This window comes from Cygnus atratus, chromosome 3 (genome assembly GCF_013377495.2).
Source record: "Cygnus atratus isolate AKBS03 ecotype Queensland, Australia chromosome 3, CAtr_DNAZoo_HiC_assembly, whole genome shotgun sequence".
NCBI lineage: Eukaryota > Metazoa > Chordata > Aves > Anseriformes > Anatidae > Cygnus > Cygnus atratus.
Genome location: NC_066364.1, coordinates 52,475,179 through 52,494,275, shown reverse-complemented (window position 1 = coordinate 52,494,275; position 19,097 = coordinate 52,475,179). Strand labels below are relative to the sequence as shown.

The window sequence follows — 19,097 nt, the reverse complement described above, 5'->3', positions numbered from 1 at the left end:
TTTTTCTTGTTTTCGGCTTCGAGGCCCTTGGCAGCAATAAGACTGCCTGTCTGCTGCTGTCATTTTTTTCTGCACTTTTCTCTATGTCAGTGATACCAGCCTTCAACCATCCACTTATTCACACCTCCTACAAACAAACATCTCCTCTCCTGCTTCTGTGTTGCCCCTAATCTATGCGCTGACTTCTTGAACTCAGCCTCCTGCTGTGATACATACAGGAAAAAAGCCAAGTAAAAATGTCTAGAATGAGGAGTGACCAATCATAACTGACAGGTGATTATTTAATGAAATAAAATCCCAAATAAATTCATCCAAAAAAGGCTGTACAATATTGTTTAATGGCATAATTATACCATATAAATATGCAAATGCCTGTTTGTACAAGTAATAGTATGTATCTTGTGAAATGGAGTCCTTTATCTTGAGAAGAGTACCTTTTAACTCAATATTAAAACACAGATGTAATAGATAATTGGTGTTATGCAACAGTTAGAACATGCTTTCTACATAGCTGGTTCTTACTGGAATTTACTAGCTGCTCTTCTAATGAAGAACTGTTGTTCAGCTGCTCAGTACAGGACCTTCAGCAGTATAGAGCTGCACCTCTTTTAGCATGAAATTTCAGTGATGGGAATAGAAGATCGCTAGTATGGAGACAATAGGTTTCCCAAAATATATGAAAGCAAAGCTTTGAAAGTTCTTTGGCAGGAACTAGATGTTTTTGTGACAATTATTTTATTTTGCAATCAGTTGCATAGCCTAGTTGGTGTGTATGGTTTGATTGATTTTGGCAGAGTTATTCTGATTTATTTCAGTTTAGGATCTGGCCCAGAATATTCAAAGCACTTAAATAGTTTACACTGTACAATTTGCCTGGAACAAAAGTAATTTATAGAGTAGCAAAGTGCATTGTATGCAGGAAGGGCCATGTCTTTCTAGGAGTTGCCTCTTACTATTGCTAGTCAAGGGGCATTTCAAGTAGCTAAATTTATCATGTCCAGAGACCAATGCCTTTCAGGAAATGGAAAAAGTCTGTTTATTTTTGAAGCATAAGGGAAGGGAGGTGTTAAATTATTCCCTAACTGCTGAACAGTACAAATGTTTTTTTTTTTTTTTTTTCCTTTTATTAATGGGGATACAGGGATTAGGAGAAAGATGAGTCTGTCTGTGGGAAAATGTAATAGCTGCAAAAAGAAAACAGGGCAAGAAAAGAAGATCCAAATGTTTAAAAAAGCAAGGTAGACTCAGGAATATGTAATTTGGTATTGAACATGGATGGGAGAATAGGTAAATGGGATAAAATATAACATGCTTGGCTGAATATGCACTAAGGCATATACATACTGTGAGATATTTTTAACAGCAAAACCTACAGGAGCAATCATTCAAACCTTGATTTTCTGACATACAATGTCAACAGAAATATGTCAAGAATGTGATTACATAAGGACCAGCAGACAACAAAGTGACACAGCATTTGCTTTCCTGTCATCATCTTCTGCAGCTTATTAATGAAGAGTTAAAAAAAAAAAAGTGTTCCACTTACATTCCTAATATAAATCCGACCTTATAAAAGAGTAGCTACAACTAGTTTTTGTATGTAAAGTTTGGGAGCAGCAGGAAAAATGTTCTCAGAAAGGCCCCTAACAACTTGTGAACTGTGCTAATGACGTGACATGGACTGAACTTGATAACATTTAGCAGAATAACTTCTGGAAGCAAATTCTTTGTCAGTCACAGAACACATTATTAGATGTCTGATTTCTATTATTTTTGCATATGGTATTGAATCTGTTGTTTATTGCAAAAGCAAGAAAGCTTTATTTTGGATATTAAATCCTATTTAAAATAAACAAAAATCCTGCACCTAGCTTAAATTAAGATGAAATATTGAAGTAATGAACATTTTTTTCCCTTGACTCTTATTTAATAGTAGAGGATTTACTAAAATGTAAACATTTGAATATCTTGTTTAACTGAATACATCAATAAAAATGCATATATTTTCCATAAATAATGCAACACATTAAATATTCTATGCATAAAATCAAAGCTAGAAAACAAAGACAAAAGATCTGAAACACTTCTTTTAAAAAGTGATTCTGACTTTCAGTCTGGATATCAACCATCTGTTTTAGAGAAAGAATATTAAAATACCAGAGGTGCTTTGGAAATTTTGATAGGTAGTTTCACTAATCACTTGATACACGATTGCCATCATATCTGAAGTACTCAGATGCTCTAGGAATGAACACTGTGACAGATGCTCATAAAATGTTATCTGGAAAATCATCAGCTGCTATAAATAAGTACCCACCAAGGACCCGATTATTTTCTAGTGTTACCTCTTTTAGTGTTAGAATAAATGTTCATGGTAATAATGTTATTTTTGCCAATAAAGAGCTACCCGTCATGCTGCCTGGACAACATTGATGCCTAAGGGCTTTTAGCCCAGAAGTGAAAGTATATTCAAATTACTGTTTGAACTTTTTGTTTCTTAGATGGTTGGTTTAGCTTTGGATCTCAGCCATGGTTTTCTTTACTGGCTTGTACAAGACAGTCTATATCTAAATCTATATAGAATTTCTCTTTGCAAAGAAAGGTAAGTAAATGTATAGCACAGGTAAGAAAGTCTTTATTTTCTTCCCTTTTTTTTTTTTTTTAGGGGGGTTGTGGGGTGAGGCTCTATTTAAAAACAAAGTGTCTGGTGCTGAACACACTAGTTACTAATTGCACAATAAACAAGAAGAGCTGATGGTCACACCTAGGTGATGGCAAACTGTGCGTTGAGATAGTTGTCAGCATGCTTTTACAGTGAGAGAAACACAGTATGGATGCTCAGCTGAACTTAGGTCATGCTCATCAATTTTTAAACTTAGCTTTAGGAACTAATCACTATTAATTGTCTTTTTTATCTTGGTATTTACAACACCTGATGGTTTTCAAGTGCCCAGGGCTGTAACTTGTTTATCTTACATGGAGGTTAGGACTTGAATCGACACCACTTTCTCAGAGAATCAGTGCTCAGCAGGGTTTCCTCTTGATAATCCTGAACATGAAACAGCTTCATTATTCCTGAAAGGCAATTAAAATAATAATAAAAAAGTACAAAATTGTGTTTATGAGAGAATTCAAATATATGATGATACGACCTTGAGAAAAATGATAATTTTTTGCATATGTGCCAAGCACATCATACAGAAACTATTTGCCAGTGTTGATTTGTGGTAGCTCATGAAACTACATTTTTGCTCCTTTTCATATGGGGAGAGTGCTGCTTTCTTACAAGCATGAAATTAAACCTCTTAAACTTAATTGGACAGTATCTGTATTTACATGTGTTCATAATGTTGTAAGCTGGCTGTGAGTGGAATCAGATGAATTCTCTGACTGATTTTAGACTTGCCATGATTAATGGTAAGCATTTAAAGCATCAAAATATGTTGATTAGTTTTAGCTCGAACATGCAGCTCCATTGGGAACCAATTGGCAGTCATAAATCATCATCTCTGGCATGCCAGAACAGAGAGATTAGAAGTAATCCATCCTAATGGTCCTGATGGTGCGTCAAAGATTTTCCGAATTTGCTTTGGATAGCACTTGTCTAAGCTGAAAGACATTTCTAAGATGCTAAAATGATGCCTTTTACGAAGTATTTAATCTCTTTCTGAGAAGATAAATTGAGATCAAAAAGGACCTGTAAGTTTTGACATAGAAGTAACTAGACAAATTAAATTTTCATTGATACAAATGGAGGAAAATGTTAATAGAGTTTAATAAATAATGGAAGGTTATTGAAGAAACTAGCAGGGTCAAATTCATCTGAGAATCTGCTCTAATGAAGCAGAAAGGATCTTAAACTGTGAAGTAGTCTCCATTGTTTCAGTGGAGTGGCTGAGAAGTTAGGCTGATTTTTTGAAATACTCAATTTTCTACATCCATAGGTCATAGTACTAAGCCATTTAACATTTATCTTCTAATGAAATCAAAGGAATGAAGGATTTGTTTTATGGGTGCTACTTCCAGTTTGAAAAGTGTTGTGCTCTAGAGAACTTCAAAACTTTTAAATTTGTTTTCCTGCCTCCTACATGAATATTAAGAATTTGAATGACGAGGAACTTATTAATGGGTCATGTGTTGCATAAATCCTGTTCTCTTTACACTATGTGTTTTCGCTTGCTGTTTTCATACATGTTTTCACAGTTGTGGTAATGTCATAGTCACAGAATTTGCAGCATGGAGTATTTCAGAAACATCTCAGAGTACACTGGAGTACTACAGTGGTCGTCTGTTCTGGATTAATAATCTTCAATTCATTACAACGCAAGAAGTCAATCAGAGCATTAGCATTCCCTTTTCAGAGCCAGCAAAGTTTGCAGCCTTCACCCTTGTTCACACATCACTTAAACCTTTGCCAGGTATATTATTTTCTTTATTGAACCCCCTCAGTAAGGGTATTCACTGTCAGCCTGTAATTCTCCACTCATAAAATTCTTTAGTCATTTGACATAAGAACAACAGCAACTTATTAAAAAGTATATCAGGCTATAGCTACATGATGTGCAATTAGAAAAGCTAATGGGTATAGCTAAAAAGAATACAAATATTGTTTTTCGTAGGCCCTTGTTTCTATTCAATGGCATTTTACTTAATTACCCATTGCACCTTCATGTTTTAAATCAGTTTGAAAACTCTACCTATTCCTCATGTTCTTTAAATTATTATTATTTTTTTCTTCTCATTATGTACAGGAAACTTTTCCTTTACACCAAAAGTGATTCCAAATTCAATACCAGAATCTTCCTTTAGGATTAAAGGAAATTCTTCAAGTTTTCACATCATTTGGAGTGCTTCCACAAATGTGGAATGGGGAACTGTCTTTTACTGCGTGGAATCAAAAGCTCTACAAGTGAGGATATTCATACAATCCCTCCATATTATCTACGTATATTACTGCCTCTAGTCACTCATATATTTATTTTTAAACAGAAACATAGTTTGTTTCTTCTCCAGACTTTAGAAATTGGTCAAGCAATCAAACCAAAATGTAAATATAAAGCACCCGTCCCATTTCCCCACCACTGAGGCCAGCACTGGAGAAATATGGGCTTAGCAGCAGCTCTGGACTAGCTTCTGGAGTGTGAAGTGCAAGGCGAGGAGCTCCCAGGGCCCAAAGATGTGTGAGAAAGCCTTTCACAGTAACGCAAAGGCAGAAGTGTCCTCTGAGCTGCTAGTAGGACAGCCTTTGCCCAAATGTGAAATCTAGCCTTCACCCACACTTAAGTTTAGCACATTTGGTGAGCTGTATGTTAAATTCAAAGGGCAGATTGCTAGCAGATTGCTGTGCACTACAGTGCTACAGGAGTTGGAGAAACAATGATCACTCAGACGAAGAGTAGCTCTGTCTTGATTTTGTTGACCAGATTGATGAGAAGAATTTGGAAAACTGAAGGTCTGTTTTGTTTCATTTCGTTTTGTTTCATTTCATTCACAGTCTTTGGAGAATGAACAGTGCCTCCAACCCCATAACCTGACAGTTCCATCCTACCAAGTTGATTGGCTGGAACCATTTGCACTCTTTGATTTTAGTGTGACGCCATACACATACTGGGGCAAGGCACCAACAACATCTGTATTCCTTCGAGCTCCTGAAGAAGGTACCGGAATTTCAAGTCCCATTCCTAATCTGTAGTGCGTGCTGGGCCCAGGTCTATGTTAGCATGTGGAACCCTGTCTAGAGAGAAATGAGGAGCTTTCAGGGCTCGTTGACCATAGGCAGATTTGCAAGGACTTGTTCTTGCTTATCTTTGGCAGTTATCTGTTGCCCACATAAATGCACGCAGTTGCAGTAACAGAATTTGAAACAGCAAGTGCATGACAATATATCCACCAGGCACCTATGACTATGAGTAATAAAGAGAAATTGAGATTCATTATAGTGACCATCAAAGGCTGCATGTAATATATTAACCACTTATTAAGTTTTTAAGAAGTATTATGCACTTTTTACTTGTGTTTGGTTTTGATCTCAAGCAGGTCAAAGTTAAGGCAGCTAAGACATAGTGCTGAAAGACTGATGCATTGAGAAAGCTTATGAACTGCAGTAGATTTTGAAGTGGACAGGAGAGTGGATAGAGTTCATTCTATATTGTGAGAATTCTTGCAGTTCCACTGTTACCTATAGTATTTGGCTAAATAGAAATGTCCCAATCTGAGACACAGAGTGCTGCTCATATAGCTCTCTCTTTTTTTTTTTTTTTCCTAAGCAAATTAAAAGCAGATACATATATGTTGATGAAAAACAGAAAGCAATTACCATGAAATTTTAAATACTCTAACTTACACCTCACCGCTTGCTATCTGTCTCTTTCAGCGTTAAAGTTGTCAAGGCTCAAAACTAAAATAGTTATTTACAAGGTACAGATTGTGTTTCAATAGAAATACTTAATTCTGTGTTTATTTATTTATTTTTTTAATGTAGTTCCTTCGGCCCCTACAAACCCTAGAATATATGTGTTACATAATAACCTGCATGAAGGTGAAGAGAAAGTCCATGTGGAGTTCAGGTGGAACAAGCCTGAAAGGGACAATGGTGTACTAACACACTTCAGGGTTTACTATCAACTATTGTGTCAGAATGACACCGCTGACACTCTCATGGAGTGGAATGTGAGCAATGTCAAACCCAATGTGTTGCTCTTTTCTCTCAGAGATGTGCTTCCCCACCTCACAGTAAGGTTTCAGGTATGAAAAATTACTGAGCTCATCTCAGATGTAATCTGTGCAGCTTCATGTGTTTGTCTAGGAGATTGTGTTGGACTTGGGGCAAGAGTTTGTGGTTTCTGCTTTTGGAACTGCTGATTCACTGACTCACCCTTGGATACCTGGTTTAACCTTTCTATATGTTGTATTGTTCATTACATAAGGTGGAAAACAATACTGCAATATTATACAGGTTTGTTGAGGCCCAAAAGAAACTTTTCTAGAGGTCTCCCAAAGCCACTGCTAAAAGCTACAAGTTCAACACAGATTCTGCTGAGCTGGTGGAGGGTCACAGACCAGTAAAATAGAGCCACTAGATCAAGAAAAGTTTCACTGCGGGGGAAACACAAGGACTCACATGATATCTGTAATAGGAGACTTCCATATTAAAACTTGCCAGGAGGTCATGCTTCCGTCATGATAAAAGAACACACAGAATGTGTGCATGGAAGACAAGCTGGAAACATGAAAGCATGTAATAGGCCAGGTAGATAGGGGAGAACACCATGTTGGTTGCAACATCAACCAACAGTAGGAAACTGCTCCAGCCTGGGCAAAGAAACAAGATTGTCTGGCTTTCTTTAGGCACCGATTGATACATGCAGCCTGAATTGCCACTCTATGAGCCACAACTTAAAATTTTCTTCATAGCCATGGTCCAACCTTCAATGTAGCATTTGAACTGACCAACAGAGCAGAGCACATACATATATGTTCCTAGCTCAGCAGTCAGGGGATCTGGTTGTCTTTTTGTTGTTGATTGTGACTCTGCAGGCTCTCTAATGGAATATTTTATGCTGCTGTTTAACGTATGTAACAACCTCCTGTCTCACAGGTGCAAGCTTTCACCTCTGTGGGTCCAGGACCTTTGTCTGATATAGCACAGAGGAATTCATCAGGTATGGATGACTTAAATGCCCCTTCATGGTTTGTGTGTAATAGCTGGCAAACTCGACAGTACAGAAATTTGGTAATCTGATAAACAGTCTGACAATTGGGTGACGTTTGTTCCACCCTATGGTAGACTCCACAGAGGAGATAGCTACAGCAGATAGTTTGACAGGAAATTATTAACACATTTCTTTAGCTTAAATTTGGGGAATTTCAAACCTTTTCTCAGAAGTAAGCGAGATTAACTTTTCTAGGCAGCACCAGCGTAGCACAGAACAGCAGTCTTTCATCTGTAGTCTGCATTCTACTGTAGCAGTATAGGTCATTTGTAACTGGGCTAGGGATCGTAGGTTATTTCTAATTGGGCTGTGACAGGTAATTAAGAGAGCAAATCTATTTTTGCTAGGCTTAAAGTTGCTGGGTAAGCATCCTCAATGGCATTGAAAAATTCTTAGAAGTTTGCATGTGATGACAAGAAGGCAACATCAATCTGTGCATGTCATTATTTTATTTATTTGATATGACATATGACCAAATATAATTTGTGTGGGGCCATCATTTGTTTTTGTACTTGCTTTCATTATGAATGACTGCTATTGTCTAGAATGTTTGGTGTAAATTCTGCTGTGCCCTTTTCCTTCCAGATCTTTTCCCTGTCCCAACTCTTATAACTGTTTCTGCCAACAAGTTGTTTCTTACTGACATAGACAATAATCATACCATATGGGAACTTTTGGCAAAGACCAGTATAAAGGACATCTGTTATACTGCTAATGATGACACGATGTACTATATCCTAGAAGACTCTCTTTTTCTTCTGAACATACAGACTACTTCAGTGTTTCAGGTATTCCTTTGTCCATTACCTTGCTTGAGGGAAATATATGGCCATTTTTGCTATTATTTTGGGTCTAATCATGTTTTTAAAGAAGTCAAAATTGCATGTTGAAAACAGAAGAAAGCACCATGATGAACAAAGCACATTTAATGGCAAAATGAAGTGGGGAAAACAGAACTGGAGAGATGCAATTTTCTTAATGACTGTTGGTTCATATGAGATGCTTATATGAAGGAGATGAGTGGCCCTTTCTAACAGTGCAATACGAATATGTATAATATAATAAAATTTGGACTTCCAATTTTTTTTTGTCATCAATAGTGATTGGAACAAGCCTGTGTATGCCATTGGTATAGTTTTCCTGTTAAACATGTATGATTTTACTGACATCTGCTTTGTTCATGAGACATTTCAACAAATATTTAATTTAAAATTCATACTATTAAATACAAGAAATGTAATTTTTGTATGAAATGTATTTTAATTTAACTTGTTTTCTTTCTAATTTCAAGAAAACTGAATCAACATGGAAGGAATTATTAATATTAGTGAAACAACAGATTTTGTTTGTATAAAAATATTGGAACCTTCACTCCATGGTATCTCTCTATATTTTGACTTCTATTTTCCAAGTAGTAATGACTTGGGAAACAAATCTGATTTCATAGTGCCCTAGCATCAGGTAGGATAATTCTGCTCTTAAGCAGTTTTAATAATTTTTTTTAACCCTTAAGTTTTTCAAAGATGCATTTCTTCGCAATGTCACCGCCATCACAGTAGACTGGATTGCAAGACATCTCTTTGTTGCCCTGAAAACATCATGGAATGAAACTCAAATATTTGCTATTGATCTGGAACTCAAGAAAAAGTCTTTACAAGCCTTGAACATACAACTGGGTAACCATAATTCAACTGTATCGTCTCTGTTGTCATATCCTCTCTTAAGGTAAGATATATATTGCTAATAACTTCTTTAAAATATATTTGAAACATGGTTCTCATGAAACATAGCTCTTAAGGACCCAAAAGTACTTTTTATATGATTTTTTTTTTCTTTTCATTGTGTAAGTCTCAGATATTTCTGTGTGTAATTCTGCTTATATATTGCTACTTGAGCTTGGACATATATCTAATTTAAAAAAAAAAGTCTGTGTGAGTAAAAATTTCCAATGATACTTAAATCCTGGTAGGCTGTTCTGTTCAAGTGATGCAAATGGAAGTCAGCACCACGTAATCATTAACATAACATTATTGTAAACATTTATTCTGAAATAGTCTGTTATTGTGATCTTCTAATCAAAAATTTTCTTTGAACACCTAGAATCTCTCTGGAAGTATGCTGCTTTAGTTACACTGTTTGAAATATTTGGGAGGTTTGTAACTGTATTCACTTACAGGAGTGCATTTAGTCCAGACTGTTCAGATTGAAGTTTTTCTACTGTAAGCAATGCATTTTATTTGATAGCCGTTTGTACTGGATGGAAGAGCTTGATTATGGCAGCCGCATGTTTTATTACAATACTCTGAATAACACTGTGCAACACATTTTGGGATACATATCAGTGGAAGAACAAATGAGGAACTACTGCAGCTGTAACGTGACAGAAGCAGAACTAGGAAGACCTATGAGTATAGATGTGTCTGACTCCAAGAACCCTCAGCTGCTCTTTATCAGAGGAAGAGATGAAATATGGGCCTCAGATGTGGATGGTTGCCATTGCTGGAGAGTTACCAGAATACCAAATTTTCAAGGTCTGAGTGCTCTGTTATGTTTCTAGGTAGTTTGTGATTAGTTCTGTTTCTTACACTAACAATGATAATTTCAGTAAAATAGTATTCATGAAGTACTTTCCTTATAATATTGATTTATCGGTAGGCAAGATCAACAAAAATTGTTGTGTTCTATGTTTTCAGTTGTGTACCCTGTTGATAGTAACTAGGAGAAAGAGCAGTGTGAGGATATTTACTGATGCAAGCATGCATTCTGGTAAGATGTCAGTAGAATGGAGATACTACAGCCTCACACACTACTTGTCAATAGATTTCACTTACAGTATTAAGACATTGTTTTGTTGGGGTTTAATATTAGATACACCTATTACAGCTTATCTCAATGAAAAGTTACCATACCATCTGAGGTCATATCTGTAAGTGGCACTGAACACGTCAGTATTAGATGTGTGTGGGGGTGCTTCATATACGTAGAGTCATGTATGACAGCTTATCTGTGTTTCACTTATTGTAATAACATTTAATCGTGGTTGCTCAGTTTTCAGCTCAGTTCTGCAATAGTGCTGGTAAAGCTGTCCTTTTACCAAAGGAGCTGCCTTAACTGCCTTGTTCCTGGGAGAGGGCAAAACAGTGTTTTTAATCTTGGAAAAATGACGAAAGTTTCTTTGGACAGCTCTTGCTCTTGTTTTCTTTTCTTTTCTTTTTTTTTTTTTTAAACAAACAAACAAAAAAACAAAACACCAAAACAACAGAGTTGCAGTTCTCATGACTAAGGATAATAAAAAGCCCCCAAATCTACACTCGTAAAGAGAAATACCAAAGTGTCTCAGCTTCATGAGACCTATTGGAATATATCAGAAACCTCTTTTCCAGGGAATGTCTTTGAAATTATGGTGTGGCTGAGATACTGACCCATATTGACTCAATGTGAATAAAAGCATCCATCTGCTTTTGTAAAATTGTCTGCTCAGTGTTTATGCTGAAGCATAACTCTACAATGTTTTCTTACAGATAAGAAAATTGGCAGCTTGACTGTAGATAAACAGTTTTTATATTGGAGCATTGAAACGAAGAAATACACTGAAATTTATCTAGCAAATAAAGAAACCACAAGACTCTCTCTTCAAATGAAAGCAAATCATGGGCTGAAAATTTTAGCCTACAGCACAGCACTGCAATCATATCCAGGTAGTGGGGATTTGAGTTGTTCTGTAAATGTAATAAATCTATTTCAGGGCTTGTAGTTGAGTTGCAGATCATGCTATATATACTTAGGTAAAATATGCTTTATGGATTCAGATACCTTGTAGAGGGAAACAATTCACTGTGTACGTTTTTAAAAGGATGGAAATAAAAACTGGCCATGTGTTGCATGAAAGTTCATGATGATGTAAATATTGCCCGTGTTTCAATGTCTTAGGGTGGAAATACCAAACCATACCTATTTTCAAATTTGTGTTGAACCTAGAGATTTAGAAAAGGTGGTGAACATTAAAACAGAAAAAGAGCAAACACTGTGTCCTGAAGATGGTCTGTAGCCACAAGGTGTTGTTGCAAGAGTTTGTTAATGATCCTTGTTATGACACAGATTTCTGCTGTTTTTTGTAAGTATGCAAAGCTGAAAATAAATGTATGTGCTTCCAAAGACAAACAGATAAGACTTCCACTTATTAAAGTGATTTATAAAGAAGTGCCTGAGAGGCAATTACAGCTTACATGCTAGTAATCTCAGGCTTCACTTACAACTCCTAATGTTTTAAACAATTCTGGAGTGATAATGAAAAAAAGAAAAATTAGTTTCAATACAAATCCGGGATTCATCATAGATATAGGGATTATACTTGTAAGTGTAGATGTTTAGAACAGCTACTAGCATGATGAATATATTAAAATAATACTGTTGTGGTTTAGCCCGGCTGGCAGCCAAACACCACACAGCCGTTCGCTCACCCTCCCCCCCTCCCTCTCCAGGATGGGGGAGAGAAACGGGAAAGTGAAGTCTGTGAGTTGAGATAAAGACAGTTTATTAAGACAGGGAAAAGAATAACAATAATAATAATAATAATAATAATAATAATAATCGTATTAATAGTAATAATGTGTACGAAATAAGTGATGCACAATGCAATTGCTTACCACCCGTTGACCGATGCCCAGCCAATCCCCGAGCAGCCGGCCCCCCACCCCGGCTAGCCACCCCTATATATTGTTCAGCATGACGTCAGATGGTATGGAATACCCCTTTGGCCAGTTTGGGTCAGCTGTCCTGGGTCTGTCCCCTCCCAGCTCCTGCTGCATCCCTAGCCTGCTCGCTAGCAGGACAGAGCGAGAAGCTGAAAAGTCCTTGGCTTGGTGTAAGCACTGCTCTACAACAATTAAAACATCAGCATGTTATCAGCGCTCTTCTCATTCTAATCCAAAACATAGCACCCTGCCAGCTACTAGGAGGAAAATTAACTCTGTCCTACCTGAAACCAGGACAAATACTTTTAACTTAATTTTTACATAAAAATCTGAGAGAATATTACAGGAATCTGAGAGAATATACAAGAGAATATTTTAATGGGATGGAATTCTTTGGAATGAAAGAATTTCATGCAGTTTTGGGTAGCTAGCAGAGTTTCTCCTGAGTATAGCTGCTCTGACCAGCATCCAGGCTATTCTCATCAGAACTTTGGGCAAGTTTATTCACATGAGGTCTGCGTGGGCTTGGCATTGCTACAGGAGCTTGGTTTGGCCCTGGTACAAAATGTACCAATCCCTCTCCTGAGGGAATGGGCTCCCTGTAAGAGCCCTAGGCTTACCTAGTGCAGAAAGGGAGCAACTTAAGTCCAAAGGGATTGTTTCTACCCAAAGATCCCCACAGAGTTCTTCTGATTGGAGACTGGACTTCTGCAAGTATATTTAGAGGAACACGCAGGATTTAAGGAAAGGAAAAAAAAAAGTAAAAAAAATTAATGCACAGAATTATTTGCAGAAGTTTAAGATAAAAGGAAATGAAAATATTAAATTAAGAAAAAAAATATTTTTTGTACTGAAAGCAAATAGGGTGTATGTGAAACAGTGATGTTTGCAAAGACCAGCTGTGTTAACTGACATGCTTTTTTTTTTTTTTTTTAGTGATGTGTTCAAGTAGCACTGTTACTTTCCTTTCATTCTAACCTATTTAATTGCCATCCAGAGTAGTGATGTCAGTTGATCATTTAACACATCAGAAGTACTCAGTGAAAATTATCGTCCTGTCACAGATTCTGTGAGAGAATGATTTCTCTGCTGGGTTAGGAGGAAAGGGACTGAATATGCAGTGAAGGATTTTTTGTCAGGGTAAACACGTTTCTATGGAACTGCCTGACAGAAACTTTAGTTCTGAAAATGACTCAGATCTTTATTCCACCTGGGATTTTTCTCATGAGAGTTTTACTACTCTAAGAAAATATAAATTGTCAAAGACTCAACATTACATTTATTTCTATCAAACAGGCTTTCTGATTCTCCTTCCCTTATGTGCACGAGCCTGCCTTTGGCAGGAATAGCAGGGTTGCTCATTTAGGGAGAAAAGATCTTAACAATGTGGTCAGTTGTTCTGGCCAAAGGGCAAACATTTGTCCTTGCACCATCTTTTCCTTCTTGGCAGCAAGTCACATATTTTAAATACGTTTTTTTTTTTTTTTTTTTTTTTTTTTTTAATATATCAAATGGTAAGGTGTATTTTTTGTTACTTTTTTGTATACTATCATTGAGTATTTTTCTATTGTTTTCTCCTTAGAGACCACTTTTTTCCTTCCAAAACTTGTCATTCCATTCCCTGTTGTTACAATGAACTTTACAAGTGAGAAGCTGATTGGAAGAAAAGAGAGATTTAATTGTGAGGGAAAGTTACTTTCTACTCTGCCTATCTGCCTTTTCTGTGACAAGGAAGTTCAGACTCATCAGTGTGTACTACCCTCAATAGCATAGCAACTAAGGTGTGGATTTCCAGGTGTGGATTTTCTTTAGGTACCTAAAGATAGCCTAAATACTTTAAGAGCTCAGATCTTATCAAAGATAAACAAGCCTTTACTTTGGTGACTGCTATCTTTGTGTCTATGAAAGTAATTAAATATAGCATATCCAAGTGGTAATTTATTCTGTTTTTATTTGTGAAAGCAAAGAGAATACTTTGTGCTTATGCTTTCTCATATGAATCACGGTAGGATCCCGTGAAAATTTGGATTAGTCCAATAGTAACTGTTTATTTATATTTTTTGATGTCTTTCTTAGATAAGTGTTGCTTGATTCCATTGCTAGACACTGAGAAACCTTCTATCCTTGATACAACGAACACCAGTCTTACATTAAGCTTGCCATCTGTCACACCACAGCAGCTATGCCCTGGCATATCCCAGCCTACACCAACATATCTGGTATTTCTCAGAGAAATGACTAACAACACCAGGAACTCATCCTACCATTTGTCTACTCTACAGCAAAAAACATTGGTATGGCTGTTTTGGAACAAAAATACATCTGCTATCATATATGAACAGGGCATGATATCACTTCTAATCATTTTATAAACCAGTCTGTAACTTTCTAGCATAGAGTTTTTCCACTTCTACATATCCCATAGCAAATACCAATCAGAAATTAGAATTGCTAAGTGTTAGATGCCTTAGCTTTTCTTTGTACAAGTACTCCTCTACCTTTTAACATGTCCTTGCTAAAATCCTGTTGGGACTAGATGATCTTTAAGGTCCCTACCAACCCAAACCATTCTATGATTCTTTGATTCATTGACAGATAATTGGTGTGACATGAGTCTTTTCTAACAATACATATTTGTTATCTGATTTCTAATCACAGGAATTTCAGGGACCTATAGATGTCATAGACAACCTACAGCCATTTTCAAGTTATGTCATACAAGTTGCAGTGAAAAACTACTATTCAGATCATGAAGAGCTGGCCATGGGAAAGGAAACAATTGGCAAAACTCTATATGGAGGTTTGTTTCACATTTTATTCTAGTTCTGAATAGAATTCTCATCTCATTTAGAGAAATGTGTGTGTTTGGTTTGCAAATCAGAAAGCAGAGAAATTTTCTGCTCAAAATGTAACCTGTCTAGATCTTCAGAAGAATTTGGAGACCAAACCTGATGAATCCATAAAAGTCATAATAAATGTGTATGTTCTTTAATGTTTTTACTTATTGGCTTCCTGTGGAAAGATAAACTATGGTTAAAATGACTAAGCAGTTGCAGTTTCTGCCTTAGACCACATTTTCAATAAGTTTTGTTTGAGTGTATATGCAATTATATATATTTAAATGTGTGTTAGATAGCAGCATTAAGATTTTTTTCCCTTGGATTGACATTGTTCTCATAATTACTGTTTCTTAGGGCAATGCAGAATTGTTTTATTGTAAATCAGGCTAAAGAGATAGCACTTCATTTTTACTTTGTCCAAGTGCCAATAGCGTCTCTTCAGTAGGTTGTAAAAATTTTGATGTGCCCTTCTCAGTCACTTTCATAGAATAAGAAAGCTAGAATAGTGTTTTTGACTTGTGCATTCACTGTGCCATTTAGAGTAGAGAGATGACTTGTTAGGGATTAGCTAAAATAAATAAATAAATACATCTGTCAATTTCTCTAATTATGGTAGAAGACTTCTAAGAAACTTGAGTGGGAGAGGACAGTTGAGGGACAGTTGATGGGTGAAGGCAAGAGCCTAAGATATGATGACTAGGTAGCTAAAAGTAGTTTTACTGAAGCACAGCTGTCTCTGTGCTGTGTGATGAGGTATGACCCACTGATGCAGTGGCAGAGGACAGGGCCATGAACTTGTAGCAGCGTCTAAGGGAGCAGGTAACTACAGCCTAGAAAAAGATGACAGGAGAACAGCTCCCTTTCTGGAAAAGCATGAAGCATTCACAAAATGACAGGCCAAGGCTGCATTTGGGAAAACCTGCACAGTGCTCTCCCTAAGAGACAAGCCAGTGAAAGTGAAAGGTGTATTTTGTTTTAAAGGTTTTCCCCTAAGTGCAAAGTTGCTTTTGAAAGAAGAATGAGAAATTAAAGTAAAGAGAAAAGAGAGTGGTCAAGAATGGCTAATGTATATATAGCTTGTTATTCAGTCTGTTTTTTTGTTATTTCAGAGCTGGGCCTGTGCTTCTGTTGTGTGTCTAGTTTATGAAGTCAGTATTCACCTCACATAATATATTTGTGTATTAGCTGATGGTGAGCTCAAGAAATTTTAAATGTTTAAGTTAACATCTCCTCCACTTCCTGCTTTGAGTTTGGTATTTTGCAAGTTTCCCTTTCTACTGACATACTCCAAAGGACCATCTGTCAGTCACTTCAGTGCTCTCTTAGATAGCTGTCATGTTAAATACACTTATTTTATTTAGGACACATTCTTCAGAAGAGGAAATGAGGGATTTCCTTAACACTTCTGCTGTTGATCTGTGGACTGGGTTACATTATGGGGAATCTATGACTACTCAGCAAATGCTAAGTATTCAGCTGCAGGTAGCAAGATACCATTTTGCCTGATCACTAGCACATATCGTACTGTGTCTTCTCCTCACTTTCTTGCATTTACTGCCCTTTACTTTCATAGTTACCCTCTCCATCTTGTTCTGGAGTTCCCAGTTCAGAACAGTGATCTGGTTCTGCCTTAGCTCCCTATCTAAAAAGAAAAAAGCAATGCTGTTTTTGTTGGTGGATTTAGACTCTGATTTGAGTGCAAACATACCAACTGCTTATCTTGTCATTGTTGATGAAATGTAGGACATGGCATAGGGAAGAAACTCAACTCCACTGCACTTTAATGTAGATGGGGGTCTTGCCTCCATTTGCCTTGGTACCAAAATGGCCCAAAAGCCTTCCTCAAATGCCAAAAGGGCAACTGAGATTTATAGGGAGACAGTTTAAGCTTTCTTTTTCTTTGATAACCTTACTAGTCTGAGCTAGATGTGTGCTATAGTTTGAAATACCTTAATCAGGGCAGGAAAATGCTTCTGCCCACCCCCTATATCTCTCTCCCTGTTTGCACTGTTGAACAGCTACAGTCCCAATTTTCCTGAAGCTCTTGTCAAGTCCCAGAAAGAAAAAGTGAAACAAGAGATGGAGGCATGCTGCCACTCTTCTTTTGGGTACCAGACCTGCTATACTTTGGAAGTTATCTTTCAACCCTGCTATTTTTTTATCACTTAATTGGATTTCTCGTTGTCTGAAGCATCACGCAAATAGGATCACATCCAGTTTAGATGTCTGAATACTGTTAGCATATCTCTAAGTAGTCCATTGCAGAAGGTAAGAAAAACTGACCAATGATCAGTGGATTTCAGTTCTTTGCAGGGGAATCCACTGTAAAATTTGTATGACCCAGTGATTGAATAAGATTGAATATTATTGAGATGTGGCAGGAATTCACACTTTTGCTCCTTTGTGTGGTAAACTGAGCCATCCTACAACAATGTACTCACTTTCCATGGAGAAATATAAAGGTAGAATATGAAATGGGAGACTGGGTTGCACCACTGAAATGGAATTTTTCAGGCTCAAGTCAAATGAAACATGAAACTCAGAACAGGCTTCTCTAGTTGGGGCAATATAAAACAGTACAACCAAAGCAAAATAAAGTCCTAGAACAAAACAAACAAACAAACAAACATATCCCAAAGTCTGAGCATTTTAATAGGTATTTTTATCAACATTCTGATCTTTTCACAGTTTGTTGAAAATTTTCCAACTGGCTGTAACTAGAATGTGTATGTGTCCCAGCACCTATGTTCTCAATTTCATGAATGTAACTGCTAGTTTAAATTGTAATCAGATGCTACTAGAGCCACTTGAAGTGTGCATGCTATTTCACACCTCTGAAGCTGTGTGCATTCCCTCTGTCTTTCCCTCAATTCTGTAATGAAATGAAAGAAACTTGGATTAATCTTTACTTTTAAACAAACAGTAAGATAAAGGGAATGAAAAAAAAAAGAGAACAACTTGGAAAAATAAATGCATTGCTCTTGCCACAGAGTGTCACTCTTCCTCCACATATCTTTTAGGTAGTGAAACAAGAAATTTGTCTTCCTTACTACTGCAGCTTCTGCACATTTCACTTAAATAACCTGCAGTCTTGCTGTCAACATATAATTTATAGCATACATTGTCATCATTCAGATATGTTGGGGACTTACATAGTGTAGCAAATTTTAGCTTTTTACCATCTAGAAAGTTCAATAGAAAAAAAAATAATGTGGAGTTGGGGCATTCCATATACCAGTTCAAAGTTTGTTATCTCAAAGATTCGAAGAAATAGTTGATTTTTTCCAAAACAGTTAGTGAGTAACCAGCTGGCATGGACAACAGACCTACAACAACCCAGTTTCTTGTTTACATAGCTCAGTCAGAGCATGTATTTCTGAGCAAAACTGTAAATTATGGCAAGCAATGCTTAGGAAACAGAATTTTCTGCTAGCTTCTTTTTTGTGGAGAGCCTATATAACAAGCCATTTTGCTGAATATATCTAACTTCCAAGTTTGTTCTTGGAATCTCAAAGCATCTGTCAAAATAAACAAAAAGTCTATTTAATTGTGATATTCTAAACTGGACAAAACAAAGAACTGAGGAATATATGGATTGACGAAAAATGAACTGTGGGGGGCTTTTTTTTATCTAATAGCCCTTTCAATTGCATCATTCTTACATGGTGTATTTACAAATATTTTGATTTTTTTTTTGTAAGTTCCTTACTGGCAGTCCAGAATACAGTATTTCTGTTCACCACAGAAAATGGATTTAGCGCATCTCCAAAATTTAGAAAGTTTATTCCATTAGGTGGGTATGCAGTGTTTTACTATGTTGTTATCTATCTTCTCTTGACTTACCACTAACA

The 19,097-nt window shown here is 36.6% G+C and overlaps 1 protein-coding gene across 1 annotated transcript in view; it reads left to right on the top strand.

The window, feature by feature from the left end:
* Positions 1–19,097, top strand: part of ROS1 (ROS proto-oncogene 1, receptor tyrosine kinase) — a 76,866-nt gene that overhangs the window by 24,856 nt on the left and 32,913 nt on the right. Inside the window, exons 18-29 of the mRNA XM_035538630.1 lie at positions 2,502–2,602; positions 4,204–4,418; positions 4,752–4,916; positions 5,496–5,657; positions 6,482–6,744; positions 7,598–7,661; positions 8,298–8,500; positions 9,226–9,437; positions 9,957–10,243; positions 11,234–11,410; positions 14,483–14,700; positions 15,065–15,206. Of these exons, the coding sequence (XP_035394523.1) occupies positions 2,502–2,602; positions 4,204–4,418; positions 4,752–4,916; positions 5,496–5,657; positions 6,482–6,744; positions 7,598–7,661; positions 8,298–8,500; positions 9,226–9,437; positions 9,957–10,243; positions 11,234–11,410; positions 14,483–14,700; positions 15,065–15,206 (2,209 nt within the window). The remainder of the gene's footprint in view (positions 1–2,501; positions 2,603–4,203; positions 4,419–4,751; positions 4,917–5,495; positions 5,658–6,481; positions 6,745–7,597; positions 7,662–8,297; positions 8,501–9,225; positions 9,438–9,956; positions 10,244–11,233; positions 11,411–14,482; positions 14,701–15,064; positions 15,207–19,097) is intronic.